At 43.4% G+C, this 22,226-nt stretch overlaps 2 protein-coding genes across 2 annotated transcripts in view; both read right to left on the bottom strand.

The window, feature by feature from the left end:
- Positions 1 to 14,278, bottom strand: part of LOC147187838 (exostosin-1-like) — a 54,325-nt gene extending 40,047 nt beyond the window's left edge. The window contains exons 1-2 of the mRNA XM_086100301.1: positions 13,767 to 14,278; positions 12,445 to 13,217 (exon numbers count right to left, since the gene is read on the bottom strand). Coding sequence (XP_085956427.1) covers positions 12,445 to 13,217; positions 13,767 to 14,072 — 1,079 coding nt within the window. The 5' untranslated portion in view covers positions 14,073 to 14,278. The remainder of the gene's footprint in view (positions 1 to 12,444; positions 13,218 to 13,766) is intronic.
- A 2,777-nt stretch (positions 14,279 to 17,055) lies between these two features.
- On the bottom strand, positions 17,056 to 22,052 carry LOC147187837 (sterile alpha motif domain-containing protein 12-like). Its single transcript, XM_086099596.1, has 4 exons — positions 21,958 to 22,052; positions 20,161 to 20,334; positions 19,782 to 19,922; positions 17,056 to 19,514 (listed from the first exon to the last, which is right to left on the bottom strand). Exons 2-4 carry the CDS (start codon positions 20,285 to 20,287, stop codon positions 19,498 to 19,500), a joined length of 285 nt encoding a protein of 94 aa, XP_085955722.1. The 5' UTR covers positions 20,288 to 20,334; positions 21,958 to 22,052; the 3' UTR covers positions 17,056 to 19,497.
- Between the last annotated feature and the right edge of the window lie 174 nt (positions 22,053 to 22,226).

The raw sequence follows: 22,226 nt of genomic DNA, 5'->3' as shown, positions 1-22,226 counted from the left end.
CTTAATAATACGGTCCAGCGTAAATAAAAGAGCGTGCGAGTGCTTTTTGCAGGGCGTCCCGGGATTCGCCGGGCGCTCCTCGGCCGTTCCGCTGTCAGTTGCGGTTGCTCACCCAGCACGGGCCTTGGCCGTCACACTGGCTAGGTTGCGCTGGGACAACGGGGACCGTCAAAGCACATGATATGGGACTTTTAATGGAGGGATGGCACGCAATTTTTTATTTTTTTTTAATCCTTGTGCTTCACTCAAAGACATCAAAACGGAACAAATGATATGAAATTAAGAGCGTGTTGACAAATACACAAACCATTGGCAAAAAAAAGTGAGTACATCCTCAATGGAAAATGTTACATTTTGTCGAAATTAGCCAATTTTCCTTTCCCCGAGACCTTGTGACACTTGTAGGTGTTACAAGGTCTCAGTTGCGAAATGGGAGCAGGTGTGTTAAAAATTGGTGTGATCAGGCTCACACTCTTTCATACTGGTCACAGGAAGAGGGTGAAAGACTTTTTTTTCATTATTCGAGACTGTTTGAGCTCCACAGTAGCACACTTTGTTGTCCTCATATCTCGCGCGAGAGTGTCAGTGATGCTAGTGGAACATCTTCAGTCAAAGATGCAGGCAAACTCAACAGCTTTTGGTCCGAAGAGGACTCTTGGCACTGTTCTGTTATTGTCCTCAAATTCAACCCAAAAAAAAATATAAAATAAATCCCCTCTTTCTCAGTCATGCTTCTTCCCGCTCTGTTGCCCAAAAGCTCGGCGTCGTGAGTTAGCATCGCAAAGCAGATTCCTGTCGATAGCTCTTAACCAAGCGCCATTGCCAAGCTTCGATTTGCCGTTAACACACTCCAGACAACAACAAAATCAACAGCGGGCAATTAAATTCCGGTCCCTTGGGGAGCTTTTCATTAAGCTAAACGAGGCCCGACGCGAGGCTCTTCATTGGACAATAGGACAGATATTATCGGAATATTGCCGACAATAATGCCAGACAATCAGTTACCATAAAATCTATGGATCAAAGAAGGGAAAACTTACATGAAGATATTTGAAGCAATTTTTCTCATATTTTCCTAATAGGTTTGATGTGTCATGTAAAAAAAAAATATATTTAAAAAGCTTTTAAACATCAATCATCTGCTTGAAATTAGCGACGTTGTCCTGCACTTTGTTTAGTAATGATACCCATCATCATCATTCTTGCCGTTGCGACTGCATGACGCGACATGGGAAGACCAGCGAATCGATGACTGATGTTAACATTATGATTTATCGGGATGTTTTTCAGAGGCAACTCGTGAGAGCAGCAGTGCTTAGCAGTTTGTTGATCCCAGCTGTGTTGCCTCCAGTGCTATCAGTGTAATATTCATGACGCGCCTGTCTCGCTCTCGCTCGATGTCATGTTCCTTTGTTCGCTCTCATTACGGCGCTGTCCTGAAAATGACATGGTACAAGAACATTTCTTTTCTTTTTTTTTTCTTCTATATCACGCACCCATTTCATGTGAAGTAGCAGAAGCGAATAAAAAAGGTATTATCGGTAATGGAGGTTTTGTCAGACTTCCAGCATTCACTTCTTGTTGTGTTTTTACAGTCATGAAGCATTCACAACTGTCATTTTGGGGGGGGGGGGGGGGGGGGGGTAAGTTTGTTCGCTTTTTATTTGGCTTTTTTGTGTGGTTAAAAAAAAGACATGAAATCCATGGCTATTTTGACTTTGATTCGGCTTTTCTGCAAGAACATTTCCTAAGGAAAAATGTCTGCGTTTGCCATTTAAACAAACAAAAAAAAAATCAACTTTTACAAAAGTCCACTAACATTTGTTCTGCAACCAACATATGAAAAGTGAAAATGTAAAAGCAGTGTTTTTTAAATTGTATTTTAAATGTATTTATTTATTTATTTATTTCGGCGGGGGCGGGTGGTGAATTGAGTCAGATGCTTTTTTCCTGCTTAAAACTAATATCATTTATAATACTAATCATCATAATTTTTTTTTAAAACCTTTTCCTTTTCAATTTTTGTGAATTAAAAATATGTTTTGGGATTTTTGGTTCCAGGTTAAAGTGAATAATTTTTAGTGAGGGTATTCTAAGTTAATATGCATGAAGCAATGAAGAGGCTAACCTTGTTTTTATAAACGCGACTCATCCATTTGTCATAAGTTCTCTGCGTTGTTGAGTAAAAGTTACAAGTAATGTCACTCAGTCAACCAGTGTAATAAGTGTTGTTTTACGCAGAGGATAAAGAATATATGCCGTTGAGTACTACAAGAGAAGCGAGTTCAATTGAGTTCATTGTCAAAATGTTTTGCTCGCAAGTGAATGCAAAAAAAAAAAGCATTCAAAAAACATTACTTATCTTGAAAAACTTGTAAATCAACATAGTAGAAACAAAACCACTTGAAATAAAAATAATGTTCCACGTTCAGACGGAGGTCAAAAGGGTCATAAATAAGGCCTGAATCACTCCCTTTCCCCTTCTAACATTGTTGCTCTTCTTTGTATGTGAATGTGTTCATACGACCCTGGCATGTTCTTACAAAAGCCGTCCATCGCGATCATGTTGAGTGATCGATGTGGCGTCGTTTGAGTCGCCAAAAGCCAACGTTTGGCAGCCCCATTTGCACCAATCATTATCTCGGCCATTAGCCGGCATATTAGCTACCGGAGGCGCGTCTAAATCAGCAACATATAGACTTACCAACACACACACACACACACACGCACGACAGCCAAGTCCATTAGTGCGCAGCGCACAAATCAAGCAAGAAATAGAAACCCAGCGGTGAAAATGAATATATGCAAAATAGACTGAAGTTGCTTTTAAAACGTCAATCTCGTAAGGGCGCGGACTTCAGAAAGAAGATACGGTCAGGAAGGAAAGCAGGATGCGATGTCAACAGCTAAACAGAGATGCGAAGTAGACTCGAGGGAAGTCCAAGGAATCGTGGAATCGCAGGAGAAAATGCATCAAAATTCAAACAATTTATACTTTAACATTTGTGTGTCAGTGAGCAGAGTAAAACACTACTCAAACTATATTTTGGTCTAAAATAGCTTTCTTCCTGGAGCGTCAGGTAATTTAGACTTTTATGTAGTCTGGTGGAATTACTTTGGTTTTTTTCGATTGTAACGGCAGGGGATTTTAACATTGAACACATACGGTAAAACTACGTGGAGTGGGTAGTGAGCTTTGGGGAACGCAATTGGTTTTCTACTGTAACGGCAACTGTGACATTTATGTACAGCACCGTTTTCCGATCTTTAGAACCGAGGCACATATTTTACAGGAGAAAAATTCAATGGCACACCAAACAAAACTAGCACAATAAGGACACTCACTGCAAACAAAATGTCTACACAGCCCTGTTCAAATGTTAAGTTTGTCATACGAAAATAAATGAGACCAAGATAAAGGTTTTAAAATCTTTTCCAATCAACTCCACTGAAAAACAAAAATTTGAGAGTACAAGATGCAGCTATGGCCAGAATGAACCAATCCCATTGACACTCGCGTTAAATGGCAGTCAAAAACAAACCTGCCACCAGTTAAAGTTTCTCTGCTTAACTTTAAAAATAATTCAGCCTGCTCTCAAAAGCTTTTCCTCACATTTACTCGTCACACCTTCCGACACGCGTCATGGTCCGCAGAGGGCTTTCACAGCACCAGAAAAGTACAAAAGAAATTCCAAGGCATGAACCATGGACCACATTGAGGACTACATTCAAATCTGGCAATATACATTTTGTGATTTTATATATATTTTTTTGTCTGTTAGCGTGCAGTGAGATTTTTTCGAACGTAAAAACTGCGTTGATTCAATCAAGGATGGGAAACATTGGTCTCTTGAGTGTATTTGGCGCATAGACACTTCACCCCCCCCCCTCCAAGAAAATGGCCACATAACAGATTTACTTAGTTGTTTAATTTCACACTTGATGGGTGGGCAGGCACTCCTGAGCCACAACTATTTGTACACAAGCAATTAAAAAGTCAATCTTGTGTAATATGTCCCCTTCAAGAGGCTCTCGACGAGTAACGATTCTCGAGGGAGTCTTCTTAAGAACGATGGTGTTGGCATGTGGTTGTTTAAGGTGGCTAAAGTGGTGAGGCAATTTTATGGTAGATGGCAAATGAACTGCGTGTCGTCTCTAATGTACACACACACACGAACACACACAGAGTGGACTTTGATGTTAAATGTCGGATATTTATGCTTCAAAGCACTTCAAAGACGACTCTTCAATTTTTGTGCTTGACGCCGACGCAAGGTCGTCAGCTATATGGTTCGTTGATGGTTCTGCGCTGGCTCAGACAAGAGTGATACCTCGTGGCACTAATGTGTCGCCCGTCCTTGAGTGGCGGTTGCAAATGACAGCCATTTTCTAGCCCAAAGGCACAGCTGGAGAGGCTTTTTTTGAACGCAACACATACACACGGGCATCGACGGATAGAAAAACAAAAGACGCTATCCGCTCTCCACACCACTGACAAGGCGTGTTTTAACACAGGATGCTCCACAACTTTGTTTTGATTTATCTACCTCTTTTCCTGCTTCTTCACCTTTAGTATGTGTGTTTGTGTCTTCCATCAAGCAAGAACTTTTTGTGTGTTTGTCGATGCCAAGAGTATAACGAGCCTTTCAGTGATCGGGATGGTTAAATACTACATTTGTATTCAATGAACTCACTCACGTGTATCAAACCGGTGTCATTGTTTGCTAACATGGACCAGAGATCCACAGAAGGACCAAAGCCACAGAGAGGAAGATGAGGCAAGTCGCACAATCTTTAGAATGTCATTGTTGGCTCTATTCATTAGTGTGAATTATTCATGGCACAAAATCTGAATGGGATTGTTAGCTGTGCTTTGTAGTTGGATTTGAAAAGGACAAAACGAGCACACAGATGAGCCTTTTTCTTTCTTTTTTTTTTTTCCCCCTTCCCCTCCCTGGATGGCTGTAGCTCTGCAGCTTACTTTCGGGGCCGTCGGCACCATCTGGCTAGGCCTTGCCAGCGCTCAACGGATCGCGCGGTAACACCACGTGATCCGCGGCGTCTGTTGTTTGACTTTAGGGTCAGCTTCATGTTGATGTTTAGTCTGGATTTTTATGTACGTGTGTGTATTTTATATATATATATATATATATATATATATATATATCCATCCATCCATCCATTTTCCGAACCGCTTGATCCTCACTAGGGTCGCGGGGGGTGCTGGAGCCTATCCCAGCTGTCTTCGGGCAGTAGGCGGGGGACACCCTGAATCGGTTGCCAGCCAATCGCAGGGCACACAGAGACGAACAACCATCCACGCTCACATTCACACCTAGGGACAATTTAGAGCGTTCAATCAGCCTGCCACGCACGTTTTTGGAATGTGGGAGGAAACCGGAGTACCCGGAGAAAACCCACGCAGGCCCGGGGAGAACATGCAAACTCCACACAGGGAGGCCGGAGCTGGAATCGAACCCGGTACCTCTGCACTGTGAAGTCGACGTGCTAACCACTGGACTACCGGGCCGCCTATATATATATATATATATATATATATATATATATATGTATATATATATATATATATATATATATATTCACGTGTACAGTTGGTCCTATATATATATATATAGTGTGTGTGTGTGTGTTTAAGTGTAGGCCTCACTCAGCAGAAAGCACATATGGTGCCATTAATATGAACACACTGCTGACACATAGTAGATGCACTAGCACTGCAAGCAGAGTCGATGCCAATTCACGTGTACAGTTGGTCCTGATCCAGTAGGATGAAAAAATATATATATACACTGGCCTATATGATCCAACGGTGTATGTTAGATTACAACCGGATAAATTACGACCATGTATATGATGACAATGAATATAAACATGGTGGATGATATGACGAGTGACATTACTGGTTTATATTAGAATTACATACATAATGACAATGTTTAGCATCAGACGAAATGTTTGTTACAACAACATTATCTTGCAACGATGTATTTTATGACGGCCGATAGTATACTACGTCGGTGTATTACGTCAACCGATATGTTCACACCAATTTGCCTCGAAGGGGCCGAGCAACTAAGTCCCGGCCAAAGTGCTGGTATTTAATTTTTTTTGTTTTTTTGTTTTTTTTAAGTGGAACCGATAAGCATAGTTGTCAGTAAGCAAACAAATGATTCCTTGGAAGTGAATGACTGACCGTTGGTACTTTGTCTATTTAAAAATAGAAAATCAGCAATGTCGATAAGCTGACAGTAGAATTTGGGGTTCAACTCAAACCACAAACTCAAAAAAAGTGCACCATCTGTGTTCCAAGACATAAAGCAAAGCGTCCAGAACCAAAATCAGACATTGGAAGGCAACCCGGGGAGCAATCGCCTGACTTCCAAAGTGAATTAAGCTAAACAAATTGTGATTAGTTTGGCGCCATTTGTGCAAACCATTTCCACTGATGCTGCTTTGGGCTCATTGAAGTTGATTAAAAACAATAGAAAGCGACCTTTCCAGAAACCCCGTTTAAAGAACGATGAATTATTTTGAGTGCAAACAACGCGATACGTAATACAATGTACACCGACATCACATAAAATTGCTGTGCGTTTGCAATAAGGCCAGACAGGGAAGTTCCCGGCATCGTTTTTCAACTCACTTACTGACCCTCATATAACGGTAACAATAACGTTTGGACAGAAGTTGGATATTGTCTTGTATAGCATAAAATAAGAGAAATGAGGGAGAGTGAGTGTATGGGGTTGGGTGGCTCTTGGGTTGTATCTGCCAGCTGTGCTCGGCGCCACCTCTCTAATCCACCGCAGAGGAGCCCTGAGGCTTTCCAGCGCAATATCACATTTTCATAATGAGAGCCAATGAGGCGTAAATCCCTGCTGGTGCACTTTTACATAACCGCACAAGGCTAACGCCACCCAGCATTTTACTTCTAAATGTGAGCCAGCCAAAAAAAAAAAGTTTTACCTGTGCACCAAGGAAGATTCATACATACATCTGTTTAAAGAGTGTGACATCTGATTTTCGATTACGAATGCCTTAATTGTCCTTAAACGAAAGTAATTCGCTTGCGTAGTATGTGAGGCTAAAAGTCATAAAAATCAAATTTCTTAAAAATGTCAAAACCCCTCCCTAATGGTCTCAGTTTGTGAAGGAGAGGTTACATTTGATAGAAGTGGCCTTATGAGGAAAAAAACAAACTTTGAAGTCCATTTTTAAGGGGGATATCCTCAAAAAGTTGAGCCCAAAAAGACACGGGAAGTCCGCCATTTTAGTTTAAAGCGGCCATTTTAGGTTGCATATTTTTATTTTATTTATTTTTGCCTTGGCAGAAGTGCGAGGGAAACTCATTCCCATCAATTCTTAGTCAATAAAACATGGATGCGCATGACAAAATTAAACATGTAATTATGAACGTGTAGAGTTTCCCAAATTGAATATTTCTTGGCCATGGCCGGACGTTCCTGGACAAACAAGACTTTCTTCTCCCTCTCGCTGCGATCCATCTCCCATCTCTGTTATCCCATCTTCCGCGGCGAGAATGGATCGCGACAACGCACCTTTACTTCAGCTCAACTGGCTGGCACGAGGAACGAGAGAGAAAAAGAAGCGAGGAAAAGATGACAGATGACAAAAGAGATGAGGGCAGAGAGGCGGCGATGTGACGGATGGACGGAAAAGAAGGTTGTGATGGAGTGGAATTTAGACTGCGGCAGGTAGCGGAGAATTGAGTGCCAAGGCCCATCACACTTGAGAAAAATGTCCATGACGTGCAGGTTGTTCTAAATAGTTTTTTGGGGGGGATTGTTTTCAACTCTCTGAGCTGTTGTAACTCCATATTTACAGAGAACACCGATCAAAGTTCACCATTGTCATTTTTGTTTTCCTCCACAGTGGAAGCAATGCTCAACTATTTGTTGCAAATTATTTTTAAGATGCCACAATGGCTAATAGGAAAGGAGTAATTGGTGTCAAGGAAGTAAGGTTGCACGTCCGTATGCGGGAAACAACATGAATTAGGACTATAGTAAAGATTTGGATGACGTAATCGTGCTACGTCGCGTCTATGTCAAAGTCACTCATTCTCATGCTTAGCTTCTCTGGAAATGCGAGCTAACTTGCTTCGCGCCAGCTACGAGCTGCGACTGGCTAGCTAGCGCTGGCGGAAGCCGCTGTGGCTTCTCTTCACCTCCATGGAGGTACAGAAGCAACATTTGGTATGTGGACATGTCCTTGAAATTCTGTGAAGTTAATTCTGATTCATTTACAATACAGTTATTTTCCTTTGACATGGATTTTAAACGACTGTCCTATTCTGCTCTGTCTCTGTCTTTGTGTTCAGCACCAGCTGGAGTGGAGGGGGTTTCTCTTCAGCGCCGCGCCTGTTTTCTCGGTCCCAATAACAAAGTCTTGCACAGTTGGACTACCAAATTGCCGACTCTCTGTCGGATTATTGATCTTGCTTGCTGTTCTGCTCAAGAGATATTTTCGAGACCTCGCGCTCATAGTCGATCCTTTTCCGGTAGCTCCTTGTTTTGGAAGTGTTTTGGTTTTCCCAGTTATTCTTGTTTGATTTAATTTTCGTGGGTTTGGGTTTTCCTGGCTCTTTGTCGCCAGCGATTTCTGTTTATACTTTGTCCTTCGTTTTTCAGTAAATATTTTTGTTTGATCATTTGTCTGAGTCTGCATTTCCGAACCTTGTCAACGTCAACCAGCAATTTAATGCAAATTATTTTGAGGCCCACCGGAGAACCACAGCCATAGAAAGTAACGGCACAACACAAGAGTCAAAGGGGGGCTATTGTGATGATTTACTGTTGTGTTCCTTCCTGCAATTTCGTGGGCATCAACTCTGAGATCGTGAATGAAACTTCTCTCCACGATGACCCATCATGTTTTTCTGCTCCCCCCGCGACACCACAGCAGCAGAGGGTCATGCAGAATGAATAGCAATCTATGTTTGTCTTTCAGGGGCCAAGAGGGGAGCATTAACCTCCATTCATCTGCTGATTGGCCGCCATGACACCGGATCGATGCGGCTGTTTTTGCTCGCCCGGCAGCCTTGGCAAAAAGCCTTTGGCGTATTGACAGAGTCCTCCCGCCACCCGAGAAGTCAATCGGCTGCATGGCAGGCGGGTAGAAGCTCTCAACTGCCCTAAAGGTGGAAATTGCCAAAATCCTCACATAAGCGCTTAAAACCCCCTAGTAACGAGGAAATGAAAGGAAATTGTGTTTGCCGGATTGCATTTCTCCATTAGAATGTCTAATGAGTCCAAATGACATATTTATTTATTCCTCAGTCGTGCAACCGGATGAGCATCGCGGGAACCTGTTCAGATCATTTTCCTTGGGGTCAATACGCAAGTCTTGATGTGGATTTTTTTTTTTTAGGAACTTGTTGTGCAACTGAAAACAGACTGGTCAATCTCAGTCTGGAAAAAGAGTTCCATAAAAATTTACACTGAATGATAATTAGTATGTTATTCTATCTGTGATGTAATAAAGCTATTTGGGTTTTTTTTTTCAGAATAAATGGAATAACACACCAGAAAGCAGCCAAGAGTGTCATGATCCTGTCCTGTTTTATTTGTTTTTTCCAGCTGGAGAGTGGGTGTTCCCTCATGAGCTGTACCTGACACTAAGGGTGCCTTGTTACCAGTTGCCTATATATATTCCGCTTCAGGCAACTGGCTGTCGGATTATTAGCCTTGCTCTAAGTATCTTTTCACGTAAGTAGTTTATGTTACAGTTTCTATTCTCGCGTGTTGGATTTCCTTGTCCTTTGAGTTTGACAAGCAATTTACGTTTTTCTCGTTCCTTGCCTTTTGCAAGCGTTTTTGGTTTGTTTTTGCCTTTTCCTGGTTCTTCATTACCAGCGTCCTTCGTTGTACTTTCTCATTCTTGCGTTCTTTTGTCAATATTTTTTTTGCGAAATCCCTTGTCTGTGCCCACGTCTGTGGAATCCAATTCTGTCCTGAACATTCTAGGCACCTTATAAAGAGGGTACTTTACTCTTTTCAAACATCCAAATAATAACTAGCTAAAATAATATCAAACCAGACGTATGCATTCTTGTGTGATGCCACCATTAAGTTGAAACTAAAAGGGCTTAAGAACACAATCCTGGAGCACGCCACCGCATCAACGATCTAGTCGTGACTTTCCCTGGATCTCCCATCCCGTCCGCCCAACATTTCCTCCCACGTCCTGTATGTTTCATTATGCTGGTGGAATTGTCACGCGCATCAAAGTTGTTTTAAAAGTGTCTCGTCTTCTCTCTCTCTCTGGTGGGCAAGTGTGTTATTATCCCTGGTGCTGCTCTTCATCAGCGCTCGCATCAAAAGATGCACTTAGACAGCAGCGAAAGCTTTTTCCACGCTTTGCCTCGGCTTGGCAGCATGACTGCAGAGAAGGGAACAAAGCGGACGACGGGAGGGGGAGGATGAGGAGGAGGAGGAAGGATGAAGGGGAAAACGCACAGCGAGGGAAACGGTCGCGCCATCACGCTGACCACATGACCGCCGTTGACATTTGCTTTTATTACCTTTTGCCACTTTTTCCCACCCTCCATCATGTATCTTGACTGCTGCAGCTGCCAAGCGTACAGATGTGACAGCAGCTGTGTGTGTGTGTGTGTTCATCTTCTTTCACGCTATAAAAATGATGCTACTTCTTGTCCCTCTTTAGGCGACTTTTTCAAGTCAAAGTCTTTGACTTTGAAGGCCATTTTGAACAAAGTAAAATGTAACCCACTGCAAAAAGTCAACAGATTACAAGAAAGAAAAATACAAATTAAATGGGGACAAGATTATCTTGTGTTTCCATTCCTTTGTGATTTTTCAACATTGCAAAAGCAACAAAATATCACCGCGTACGAGGTATGTGCTTCACTCATTCACTGTCATAGACATTTCTATTTAAACAAATTGTAAAGATGACCAGATCCCTGAAGATGGCGCCGTTGCATCACTTTGGATTTGAGATCAAAACAGCTTTTGAGAAGATGAAGACTAGGAGGTGAAGTTCGAATTGTCATCTCGATGATGAGGGAGAGAAACGCCAACGCGTTGGAAGTCGGACAAGTTCCGGCACAGTCACACTTGGACAGAGTATGAATACGTAAGGTTTACACTGAGCATACGTAGAGGTAGGTACTACAAAGTGTGTGACGTGATCATGGGAAAAGATGACATGGTTCAAGGAGTGAATGGCAAATGCCAAGTAAAAAAAAAAAAGCCACAAACGTTCAACCAGTGAGTCAATGTCGCTCTCTCAGCACTCACTCTATGTTATCATCGAGCACAAAATCCTCTGGCCGTTGAACTGTCATAAGGCTCTCAAACGGCTGGCGGTAGGCTGAAATCTGCATGAAGCGAATGATTTAAAATCCATAAATATTTAGCAGAGGTCACCAGGCCTCACCTGTAAAACTCCACATGAGAACAGACCCGACGATAGCTGAAAGTTGACAAAAATGAATTTGGACCAGCTGAGCCAAGTAGTCTGATGGCTCTTTTTATCTTGAATAACTTAACATTCAAAAATGTTAATTCGACAACTACGTTATCGTGCTTACATACATGTTGCGACCTAAGGGGAAATTCCTTTTCCAAGTGGACAGCATTATTGCCACATCCTCTATAAAGAAATGATCTGTAAAAGAGCAAACTCAAATGTTGTCCACCGACCTGACTATAGTCACTGTGCATTGATGTGCGTAAACAGCACCAACCCGGCTGCCAGTCACCACTGGCTCGTTTACGCACTATTTGACTCTGTCCACTCTGCCATTAAAACTAATCAAAGGGCAGCAATTTCGCTGCCAACTGTTACTCAGTAAAGAGTCTATAGCACCACAACCCTCATTGTTGTGAACCAAGGGTTGACAGCAAATGTATTTCCCGTAAAGGGCTGACTTGACTGTTTCTTTGATTCTAAAGCACCACGTGAGTAATATAAATAGAGCGACAACACCAAAAGGAAAAAAAAAAAACACTAAAAGCTGCAGAGTGTGAAATTGGGATCCACTTTCATAATAAAAAGCTATCAGGCCGCGAGAGCAAATGTGCTAATTACTTTTAGTGAAGGAGCCTCTGAAGCGCGCTGTGTTCATTCGCGCCTCCGATTGATTAGCAGCCTCTCACACTTTGCGTCACTCTTTTATTTTCTGTAAAACTGATTTTATGAACCGCGGCGGGGAATCAAGTCATTTATTTTTCTGCCATTAAGGACACAAATGCGCCAATGCACTTTTGTGTTGTGTTTTCATTTTTGGGGGGCTTTGCGGTCTCTCATAATTACATGAGTGCGCGCGTAAATGTTTCCTATAATTTACTACTTAAGTCGAAAAAGTAGAGGCGACACTGCAAGTGAAGTCTGACATGCGTTTCGGGTGTGTGTATAGGAGGTAGAAGTTGTTCTTACTTTGCGTATTCTCGGTTGTCGTGATCGCAGCGGGAGTCCTTGTGCTTCTCCCAGTCCTTGCCGTGCTTGCAGGTGGTCAGCAGGACAATATCGTCCCCGTTATGAATATGATACAAAGCGTTCCTGGTCTCCGAGCCGATCCCCGTCAGGTAACGCTTCCCTTTGAACACCAGCAAGTAGCGCCGAGAGGACGAGGAGGAGATCGGGGCCGCCGCGCCATTCGTGCCCCAGGTGCCGCCCATGCCCCCTACTTTAAGAGGGTGGTCTTTGGAGAACAAGGGGATGGAAATATCAAAGTTGGGTCGGAAGTTGGCCACATTGGCGCTGGCCTTGGCCAACATGGCCTGGCCCACCTCAAATCCCAGATCTTCTGTGTAGTCCGGCCAGGTACCGGAATAGAGGTTAAAAATGAGGTGGTTTCTGCCATCGTTCCATGTGGGCAAATTGTGGATACGTGTCCTGGCGTTCTGAACGAACTGGGCCGACAGACGGTCCCTGTCCAGAGTGTCCACGGCCAGGATGAACAAGCAGGCCTTCAGGGGGTCTGCGGTGTGAAAGCGAGACTCCTGGATGGAGGACAGTATCTTACGGTACGTAGCTGAGATCTCGTCGCCCCTCTGCGGCGGGTAAACGTAGATGCCGAAGTGTGGCTGGCAGCGGGCGAAGTCAAAGCAGGTTTCCATGCGGCAGCGTTTGTTCTTGTAGAGGTTGTCGCGGACCGAGCGCCGCTCCCTGGGCGAGCTGTGTTGGTGGTGCACCTGAGGACCGTCCTCCTGAAAAGTCCACGGAAAAAACACGTCTTCAAAGGATGCTTTTTACAAGGACTTTTTACAAAGATTTTTGTTCAAAATATAATTCCGACAGAATTTAAGGGTGCACGTTATGGGCATAGGTTATTTTGTTACCGTGGCCAGCTGGGGGCAGTAAAAGAGACAGATACAGTCAACTACTGTTCATTTAAATGTTAATTATGAATCCCACTGGGGTTCTAGGCTGCCCTTCCTGGAACCACCAGCCGATCGTATTCTAGCAGGGCATGTCCTGCCTACTACTCAAGTGGAATGCATTTTTTAGCTCCCCTGTCACCTAATCAATATGGCACTAATATCAGGCCTTCTTTACAGAGGATAAATAATATATGAGTGTGAGTCCTGTTGTCTACATGCAGGTGGTACATGGTGGTGGTCTGAATGAACTTAATTTGTCCTGTAAACATTGGAATGTACATTTCCAAATGTTCAATGTTTCATTTATCTAACTTTCTATTAGTCTGACAGTTGTCCTCAATATCAGTTGCAACCTTTAATCTCCATTTACTGTACCTCCTGTTCTCCTCCCTCCAGGTAGGGCCCCAGCAACCGGGTCAATTCAGTCCAGTGTCCGGGCTGGTTGGACGGCCCCCTGCGAGGCAGTGGCGGCTTAGAACTAGCCCGGTCCGCTTCTTGCCTCTGGCTGTAAGGCTGGTGCTGGTCGTAGTCGGGGTACCGGGGCAACTGGTGTCGGCGGTACCACCGCTGCTGCTGCTGTTGTTGTTGCTCAAAGTCGGCAATTTGCAGAGCCCACATGTAGACGAGGAAGAGAAGAGCGACCCCCACAGACACGAACAGGTACCGCTTCTTGGCCTGCATGTGTGCTGCGGGGGGAGGTGAGAGGAGGAGGTGGAGGGTGGGATCGGGGAGAAGGAGGATGGGTGGGAGGAAGGGGCCTGCTGAGGTGGACGGAGGAGTCGGGCTGGGGGATGGTGAGGAAAGGGGAGGCCTGTGGGGAGGTTGTCTCAGGTCAGGTGGACCCACTTGGATGTCGCCCTAGCCACACCATGGCATTGTGGGATTTGGAGTCACTGAAGAAGATTTAAAAAAAACATGTTCAATTAATATCATGAATATCGTGTATGCTTCTCATTGGAAACCTTTTTGCATTGTGTTAGAAATAAACTGCTCTTTGTAGGAGTTTGACATTTAGCTTCAAATTGGCAAGCCCAAAATCCACAATCAGCTGTTCATTTGAAAACCAAGCACAAAAATAAACAATTAGTTGGATTAAATATCGAGACTGTAATGGAGCAGTCATGTCATGAGTGTATACATTTTGCAGTTTTAATTTTCTATAGCTATCGCTAAATATCTTTGACTATATGTTGTGAACATATCCGATCGACCAACCAGATCGATTGCTGTTTCGAATGTTTGGACATGTACATGGACATATACAGTGAAATTCAATAAAGTTCTTGTCGCTTGTGAAGATGAATACCACATTTTACTTGTTTATTATTCTAAAGTCTATATTTAGTGCATAAACTGGAGAAATTCATCAGATGTCGATTTTTTTTTTTTTATGCAACGTGCACCATGGTTCCTAATGTGTGCCGGGTCAAAATATGAGTAAGAACTCTGAGAACAAGCACAATATGAAACATATTTTGCAAACTTTAGGTGTATTAGATCTCATTGAAATAATACTGTGGTCCCTTGTGAGCAAAAATGTCACACCTATGATGTTTTTTTGTAATATATTGCACACTCGATAGATGCTTCATAGTATTTATTTTTCTGCAAACGGGCTGAATACTCTCAATTAGTTCATCGTAGTTTTTGCTCCATAGTAGGTCGTTAAATATTCTCACGCAAAAGTTATATTTAGCGGCGCTGACGTCACCGAAGAGTACATTTTTAGAGCCTACCTGTTTACTAGGGGAACACCTGTGGTCGCGGCAAGGCTGGATGCTGCTGCTGTCAACCCAGCAGACGGCGCGTGCATCACCCCCCCCCCCCCCCACACCCACCCCTTTGCACGCACGCACGCGCGCAGCTAACCAAGCAGCAATTAACGCGCACGCTCATGCACGCACGCCGCGTCGGAATCCGCGGAGCAAAGCCGCCGCCGCCGCGGCCAGCACCACCACGACACGCCAACGCTCCTTCATCCGGCTGTTCAACTTTTTCTTTTTCACGCGTGTAGGACAACAAAACGAGACTGGACGCGCGTCCACCCCGCCGGCATCGACACCGCCTCCTCCGCCTGCATCCATCCACACGCGTCCATCCCAGAGCAACAAAAAAAAATCCAAACTCGTCACTTTTTGGCCGGTCGAGTCCTCATCCTCGTCAACGGCATCCAGAGAATCCAGTTTCTGGAGTCTTGATTGACAAGGCAGCGCGGATTGCCTCGAGGTAAGTGACCGCTGCGCACATGCGCGCGAGTACTCTTTTGGATCGGCGCTGCAAACATCACCAACCCCCCCCCCCCCCCCTCCCACCCGCTCCTCGAAGCACGTGTGCAGGCTGACGGGAGGTGCGATGCGAGTGAATTTGCACCGTTTTTGTGTCGGACTTTACTTCATATACACTACGGCCCTCCCGACCAAACTCCGTTTAGATTTCTGTGCATTTAAGAGTGTCTGGCAGGTTAGCACCGCTTACTTCGATGATGACCAAAACGAGTTGTCCTTCTCATGTTATCACCTTAAATGTTGATAATGAAACCGATGATTGTGAGAGTGCGTGCCATTTGTTTTAGGCGCAAAAAAGAAGACATTTCTCGAGTTTCCTGCAGGTGATGCTTAGGTAGGCAACTATCTGGAAGGATTTTTGCATCAACTTCTAATTATTGCCTTATTTATTAAAGCTCTGATTGCGCTTTGGAAGTTTCAGTCACTTGTGATTTAAATGGAGGATAACCACTTCACAGGTTCAACATCGCCCTCTTGTGGCGACTTCGTTGTAGGGCTTCATCAGTGTCTATGGTGTGTCACTTCATTAGGTACACTAACAATTCCATTGATGAAGATACGATTCACAATGGGTTTGTTTCTGTCCTAAAAAAAAAAAAAAAGATGCTACGGTAAAATGATTAGACCGTCAGGGATTGCCGTCACTTGTGGGGGCACAGCTTGCTACTTGATAATGTTGCTGTAGGCCTCTTTGCAGCCTTCATGAACACATTTCAAATTAATTATGGGAGATTGCTGCACAGCCAGTACTTGCCAGAAATATGTTCGCACTTTATACTGTCATGTTTCGGACACTGCCAGAAATCTCTTCAGCTTCTTTTAAGAAGAATATGAAGACTTGATTTTGATTTCGTCACTTGCAATGCGTCCGATAACTTCCACAAATTCCTTCAGCTTCTTGTTCTTGTTAATGTAAACCTCATCTCCACGAAGAAGGGTTGGAGGAGCAGAAAGAGTCTCCGGGCTTTTTTTGGGAATTTCAATTATCCAAAAGTTCCTCCTGTACGCTGCCGCCTGTCGCCCCGTCAGTGTTAATGTTTTAATAGCGTGAGCACGCACGGGCACGGACGCGCACGCACACGCATGTTGATTTATAGTCACGGCTGCGCTTCACCGCCTAACCGTGCTGAAATATTCATGCCATATTTATCCACGCGAATGACGCCTCGCGCATTCCCTTGGAGGGAGGAATTAGCGCGGCGAGAATGATTCGTGACCCCCCCTCACATGTCATCAAAGCCATCAACGTGATATCTGTGCTCATGCCTGACTTCCTTCGTTTTTTTATTTGGAGAATTGTATTCGTCACCCCTCGAGTTGGGAGACTGTTGTCATGTGTAGGGACACCGTCGGTACGAGCCAGAAATTGCCACTTCTCCTTTGATGTTGCTGTGGGGCTCTTCCGTCTCCTCCAGCAGTTTTATTGTTTTCATATGAATAATACAAGGGGGGGACATTGTTGTGATGTCACATTTAGGACACAGCCAAGAAAGCTCTGCAGCCTCTTGTTGATATTATTGTTGACCTCTTCCCAAGCTCCATGAGCACTTTTCGATGTCAAGAATATGGGAGATTGCTGTCTTATATAGGACATGGCCAGTACTGGACAGAAATGAAAAATATGGGAAATATGGGAAATTGCTGTAATGAGTTGCATTTGGACCTGCCAGTCATGAGGCATAGGGGAGATTTTGGTCACAATACAATACACGCCGATTTATATAGCGCTTTCACAACAGCGGCAGCTGTAACAAATCGCTTAACAAACAAAACAGTTAACAAAGTAAAATAATAAACAACACAACATAAAACACGGACAGTCGCGCAGTCCTAACCACTTTTCCGTCACACGCTTTGTTATTTGAAGCAGTTTGATGAAAGAGGAGAGAATCAAAGTGTCCTTTAACCAGTGGATCAGAGACATTATGCTCAAAATGTGCACACGTCGGCTACAAGCTAAGTTTCAAAGTCAACAAGAAGCTGTAGCATCCATTGACGAAAAAAGACATTGGTTCACATGTATTATTATTATTATTATTATTACTTCTCCTGTCCCATGGAAATCCATTTCAATTCCAAGTGGCGACTCTCGGTTCCAATTGCGCCAACGCTCCTCTCTCCTCATCCTCAACTTCAGCAGCCATCCATCCAGCCGCACCAACGCCGACTGTCCAACAGCGCCGACATAGCCACTGAACAAAACGGGGTCGTGAAAAATGCTGCCCATTACAGGCGCAAAAAACACAAGCGCCCCAGGTCTGTCCAGCACCGACAGTCAATTCCTCCCAATCAAAATCTGTGCTGGTACGGGCGTGCTGCCGAGAAGGCGCAACCACCAAGCACAGATACTTCTCCTTTGACGAATGTCGTGGCCAAAAAACGCTGAAAACAGTCCATATCAGGTCCACACGATGAAACAACAAGTGACAAAACAAAAGACAAAACCACCAAAAAAGAACAAAAAAGCAAGGCTCTTGGTAGGACTAGATAAGTTTTTTACTTCTTCCTACTCCCTTGAACATAATAACTGTGTTGTATGAAGATTGATTTCTTTCTTTTTTTATCTACCTTATTTTCTGTCAAATTATTACTGTATATATGTTTTATGTTCAATAAACAAACAAACAAACACTTGCCGAAGGCTGCCTACTCGGGCGCCATCTTGGAAGAAAAAAAAAAAACGTCACGTGTAGGAAAACAGCCAGTAATTGCCAGAAAGCTCATGACACTACTTTTTAATGGTGCACTCTTTGCAGCCTCCTCGAACTGTTTTTGAGACGAAAGCGATCAGAGAATTGCTGTCGCTATTTGGATGTTGCCATTTGACAGCTATAACACCGACATATACTCTAGTGGAGCTAAGATAGAGCAAAGCAAAGGACACACAGGCAAAAATGCATTCCCGTCATATGCTAGTTTCCTCGTAATTCACCACACTATTGGAATTCCAATGAGGGAGGGGGGCGCGGCTGTTATTATTGATCGGACCGGCGGCAGTGCAATAAATCTGCGACCGCTCGGTACGTCCGAGTAAGAAATGAATCTTTGATACAAATGAGCATCATTGCTTTTCGCCCAGAAAGTCCAAATTGAGCGTAATTGCCTTCCTCGCTTCTTCTTCTTCTTTGCGGTTACGTCAACTAAAATGAACCGCTTTAGATAACTCTGCATGGAGAAACTTTTTAAGTCAGACATCCACGAGGTCCTATTTAGAAATTCATTGGAAATTTGCAGCAGTCTGTCTGTGACCAGCCTACACGTGATATGATCTATTAATGCTGTGTAAGCTCCTCATCTAATTAGCGCAAATTGACGGATGATTGGCGAGGTCCAAACACTGATCGATCGGCGTCCCTGCACTGGGACACTTCATTAATGTCATCCGTCCTCCTCTAATTCATCCATATATGTCCTCCTCATCCTCCCTTCACATTTAATACGTCCGCTGTGAAGCGTTTGATATAAAATGATACTAAGGTGTCAAAATGGAAGGCAGAGATGCCATTTTTATCCTTTGTCAAATCCCGTGATGAAAAAAATAATCCATGTGCCCCGCCCCAGTTCATGATTTTTTAAAAATGTTCGCGACCACTTGGTTGTCCCACTTCATCGCACAGTAACAAAGGATAAAAAAATACAAAGAATTTTGATAACATCTGCCGGGCTCACGTTTCGCACAGGAAATGTCCTTTTCCACTCGTCATCGATTCTTCTTCGCCAGCTAAGATGTCCGTCACCCCCGCCTTGTCAGTCGACGGATGGAATGACTGGATGAAAAATGGATGGAATGGGCTGGAACCGGGATTAAAAATGAACATCTGCTATGCCGGGAAACACTCTGCAAAAGAGAAGGGGAAATTAGAACTTGCTTTCTTAAAGGCGGGGGCGGATCAAATATTTGTTTTGAAATACATTCCTGTATACATGTTTGAGGACCTCAGACTGAACATAAACATGATGTCGAAACCATGAGGATATCACACAACAATGATTTTCGCCATTTCAGGTTTCCTAATTTTCTGGGACATGGCAAAAACAGGGCCCACATAGTCACCCACCCCTGTCCCCAGGACCTTGAGCAACTTTCATTCATAAGCGATCTCACCTGAGCAGATGTCGTCCAGTTCTCCCACCTCCTCCTGCACTCTGAGGAGCAGGAGGTCCTGCAACATCTCCTGTTGTTGATCCTCCGAGTCCACGCCAAGGAGGTGCAGGTGGTGCTCCCGCAACCTCAGCAGCGCCCGACCTACACCACACAACTTAACATTCTAAAATAACCTCCGAAATGTGATTTACCATTAAATCTCAACATTTTCTGAGGAATGTCGAGATGAAAATTTTGACATTCACTTGATATTGGTTTTCTGTTCAGCAGATTTGTGCCGTATTTCAAACGCATGTTTTTTTTCAGCAAAAATTTAAATCAAATTACACAAAATAAAACAAAAAATATATATTTTGGGGGACATTTTTGATGAAAATACCTGATATGGCGTGTTTCATCACGGCCTTGTGGAGCACACCTACGAGGCTGGGATAGCACTTTTCAATCCACTCCAGCACATCTTGTACCGACCACGATGACACCCGCTTGGACGCTTCCATCGCCATGACTATAGCATCAGCAAAACCCCCCGCGCCGACAAAGAGTCTACAAGCTAAAAGACAGAAAACATCATCACTAAAGCTGAACAAAACACAAAGAGAGGACACACATCCCCCACGTCCCCACGTTTAAATGTCATTGCACCAATGCTATCGCTTTTGATTAGCCATACGAAGGCCCGACATGGTAACAGTCATCAGTAATATTCTGCACACTCTACGCTCAAGCAGACATCATTTTTAAACATTTACGACATTTTTCAGGCTATTATTATTACCATGCGTCACCACAAGCACCGGTATTGATTTTGAAGGTGATCCGCAATTTGAGGAAGCAGGGGTGAGAGGTCAGAAAGAAATAAAGATAGGAGTACAGTACATGCTCCTTGTCAGCACTCTCGCAATCGAGGAACCAGATTGATTTTGACTATGTTACACTCGAGTGTAAAGGTCCCATTAAGTCCTTTCCTGCGCTGGACCAGTCCCCGAGATGATCATCTTTAAACGTCTTACTTTTGCTATAAAATGTCAAACAAGAAGGATACTATTGATTTTACAGGATTAGCCCAAGTTATTTTTAATACCCTATTTTCAGTTTAAATGACAAGCAAATATTTATCATCCTAGCCGATCATTTTCAGTGTCTCCACTTGAGGTAGCGCTACGTTAGCCTAGGGTGCGATGGCAAAATTGGCTGACATGGGACAACATGAAAAGAAACCAAGAGTGAAATCCGCTGACGTTCCTGGGAGGAAAATGTTATGTTTGCTACAACAAATCCTCCCGAGGGCGGAAAAAAAAACCCTGCTCAATTGTTTGTATGACCTTTACAGTGAAATGTAGGAATGTCATTTCTTGTGTTAATTAGCAGAGACGCCACGGTCACACTGGGCTCATTTGCATACACTGAAAACATTTAGGGACTTTAAACGTCAAGGTGACGGTGAAGAACACCAGCTCTTCTTTTTCTGGGTTTTAAAGGAGATTTATTGCGCTTTTCACAATTTGACACAACTTCCCATGTCTCTTATATGGAAACTTATCTGAATGATAGTTATCTGTTGTGATATTGCATGCATTGATACTTTGTATAACTTGAGACGTAATTATTTTGTCTCGTTTTCAGAAAGTCAGAAAAAAAATTCTTGGAACGGTCATTTTTACCTGTGAAGTCTTTTTTTTTTTAACCGATGCAATGCCGCCAACTAGCGGCAAGTCCAGCCTCCTTCAATGGACAACAAAGATTTTGCTCCATAATTTCACACACTTTATTCGGTTTAACAACTGTCGCCGCCGTCAATTAAACACATAACATTTTTTTTTCTCTCATTTGTGATAATATCAAACCCACGTCCCATTTTTGCTTTCAGTGCGTCACAGGCACATAAGACGAACAGATGTACATCTTCGACAACATTCTGTCATGTGGTGGTGGACTAACTAGACGGCCTAGGCCCCGAATTGCAACAATTACTCTTGTTTTATCATTTAAGTCTCATTGACGCTAATTCGACCATTTGAAAATAAAACCACACAAAATAAACGAATCTTTTAAGGAGTCCGGTGACAGAGCACGCCAACAACGTACGACAACCCAGCAAAATGTTTCCGAAGTCAGAGTCAACCTTTTAGTTGAATTATTAACTTATGAAGCAGTCTTTTCTTCTTTGTTTTACCTTCTTCCTGGAGTCTGTGCGAGAGAAAATTTGGTTGTTCTTTAAAAACTATGACGGCAAAACTGCGTGCCGAAACTTGTCCAGAAGGAAGGCGACCACCTGGTCGGAACTGCACTCCAATCAGGTGTGTTCAAGTGTACTGGGAATTTACAAAGAACAACAAGCTCTTTTAAAGACGTGAAAAATCAACTTTTACAATAGTTGGGTTTGTGTTACAATAACAATAGTTGGGTTTGTGGAATTCCTGCCAACCCATCAAGTGTCAATAA

Source organism: Hippocampus guttulatus, chromosome 20, assembly GCF_054856545.1.
Source record: "Hippocampus guttulatus isolate MCC_2025c chromosome 20, RoL_Hgut_1.0, whole genome shotgun sequence".
NCBI lineage: Eukaryota > Metazoa > Chordata > Actinopteri > Syngnathiformes > Syngnathidae > Hippocampus > Hippocampus guttulatus.
Note: the sequence above shows the minus strand (reverse complement) of the source record. Positions and strands in the feature narration are given on the sequence as shown.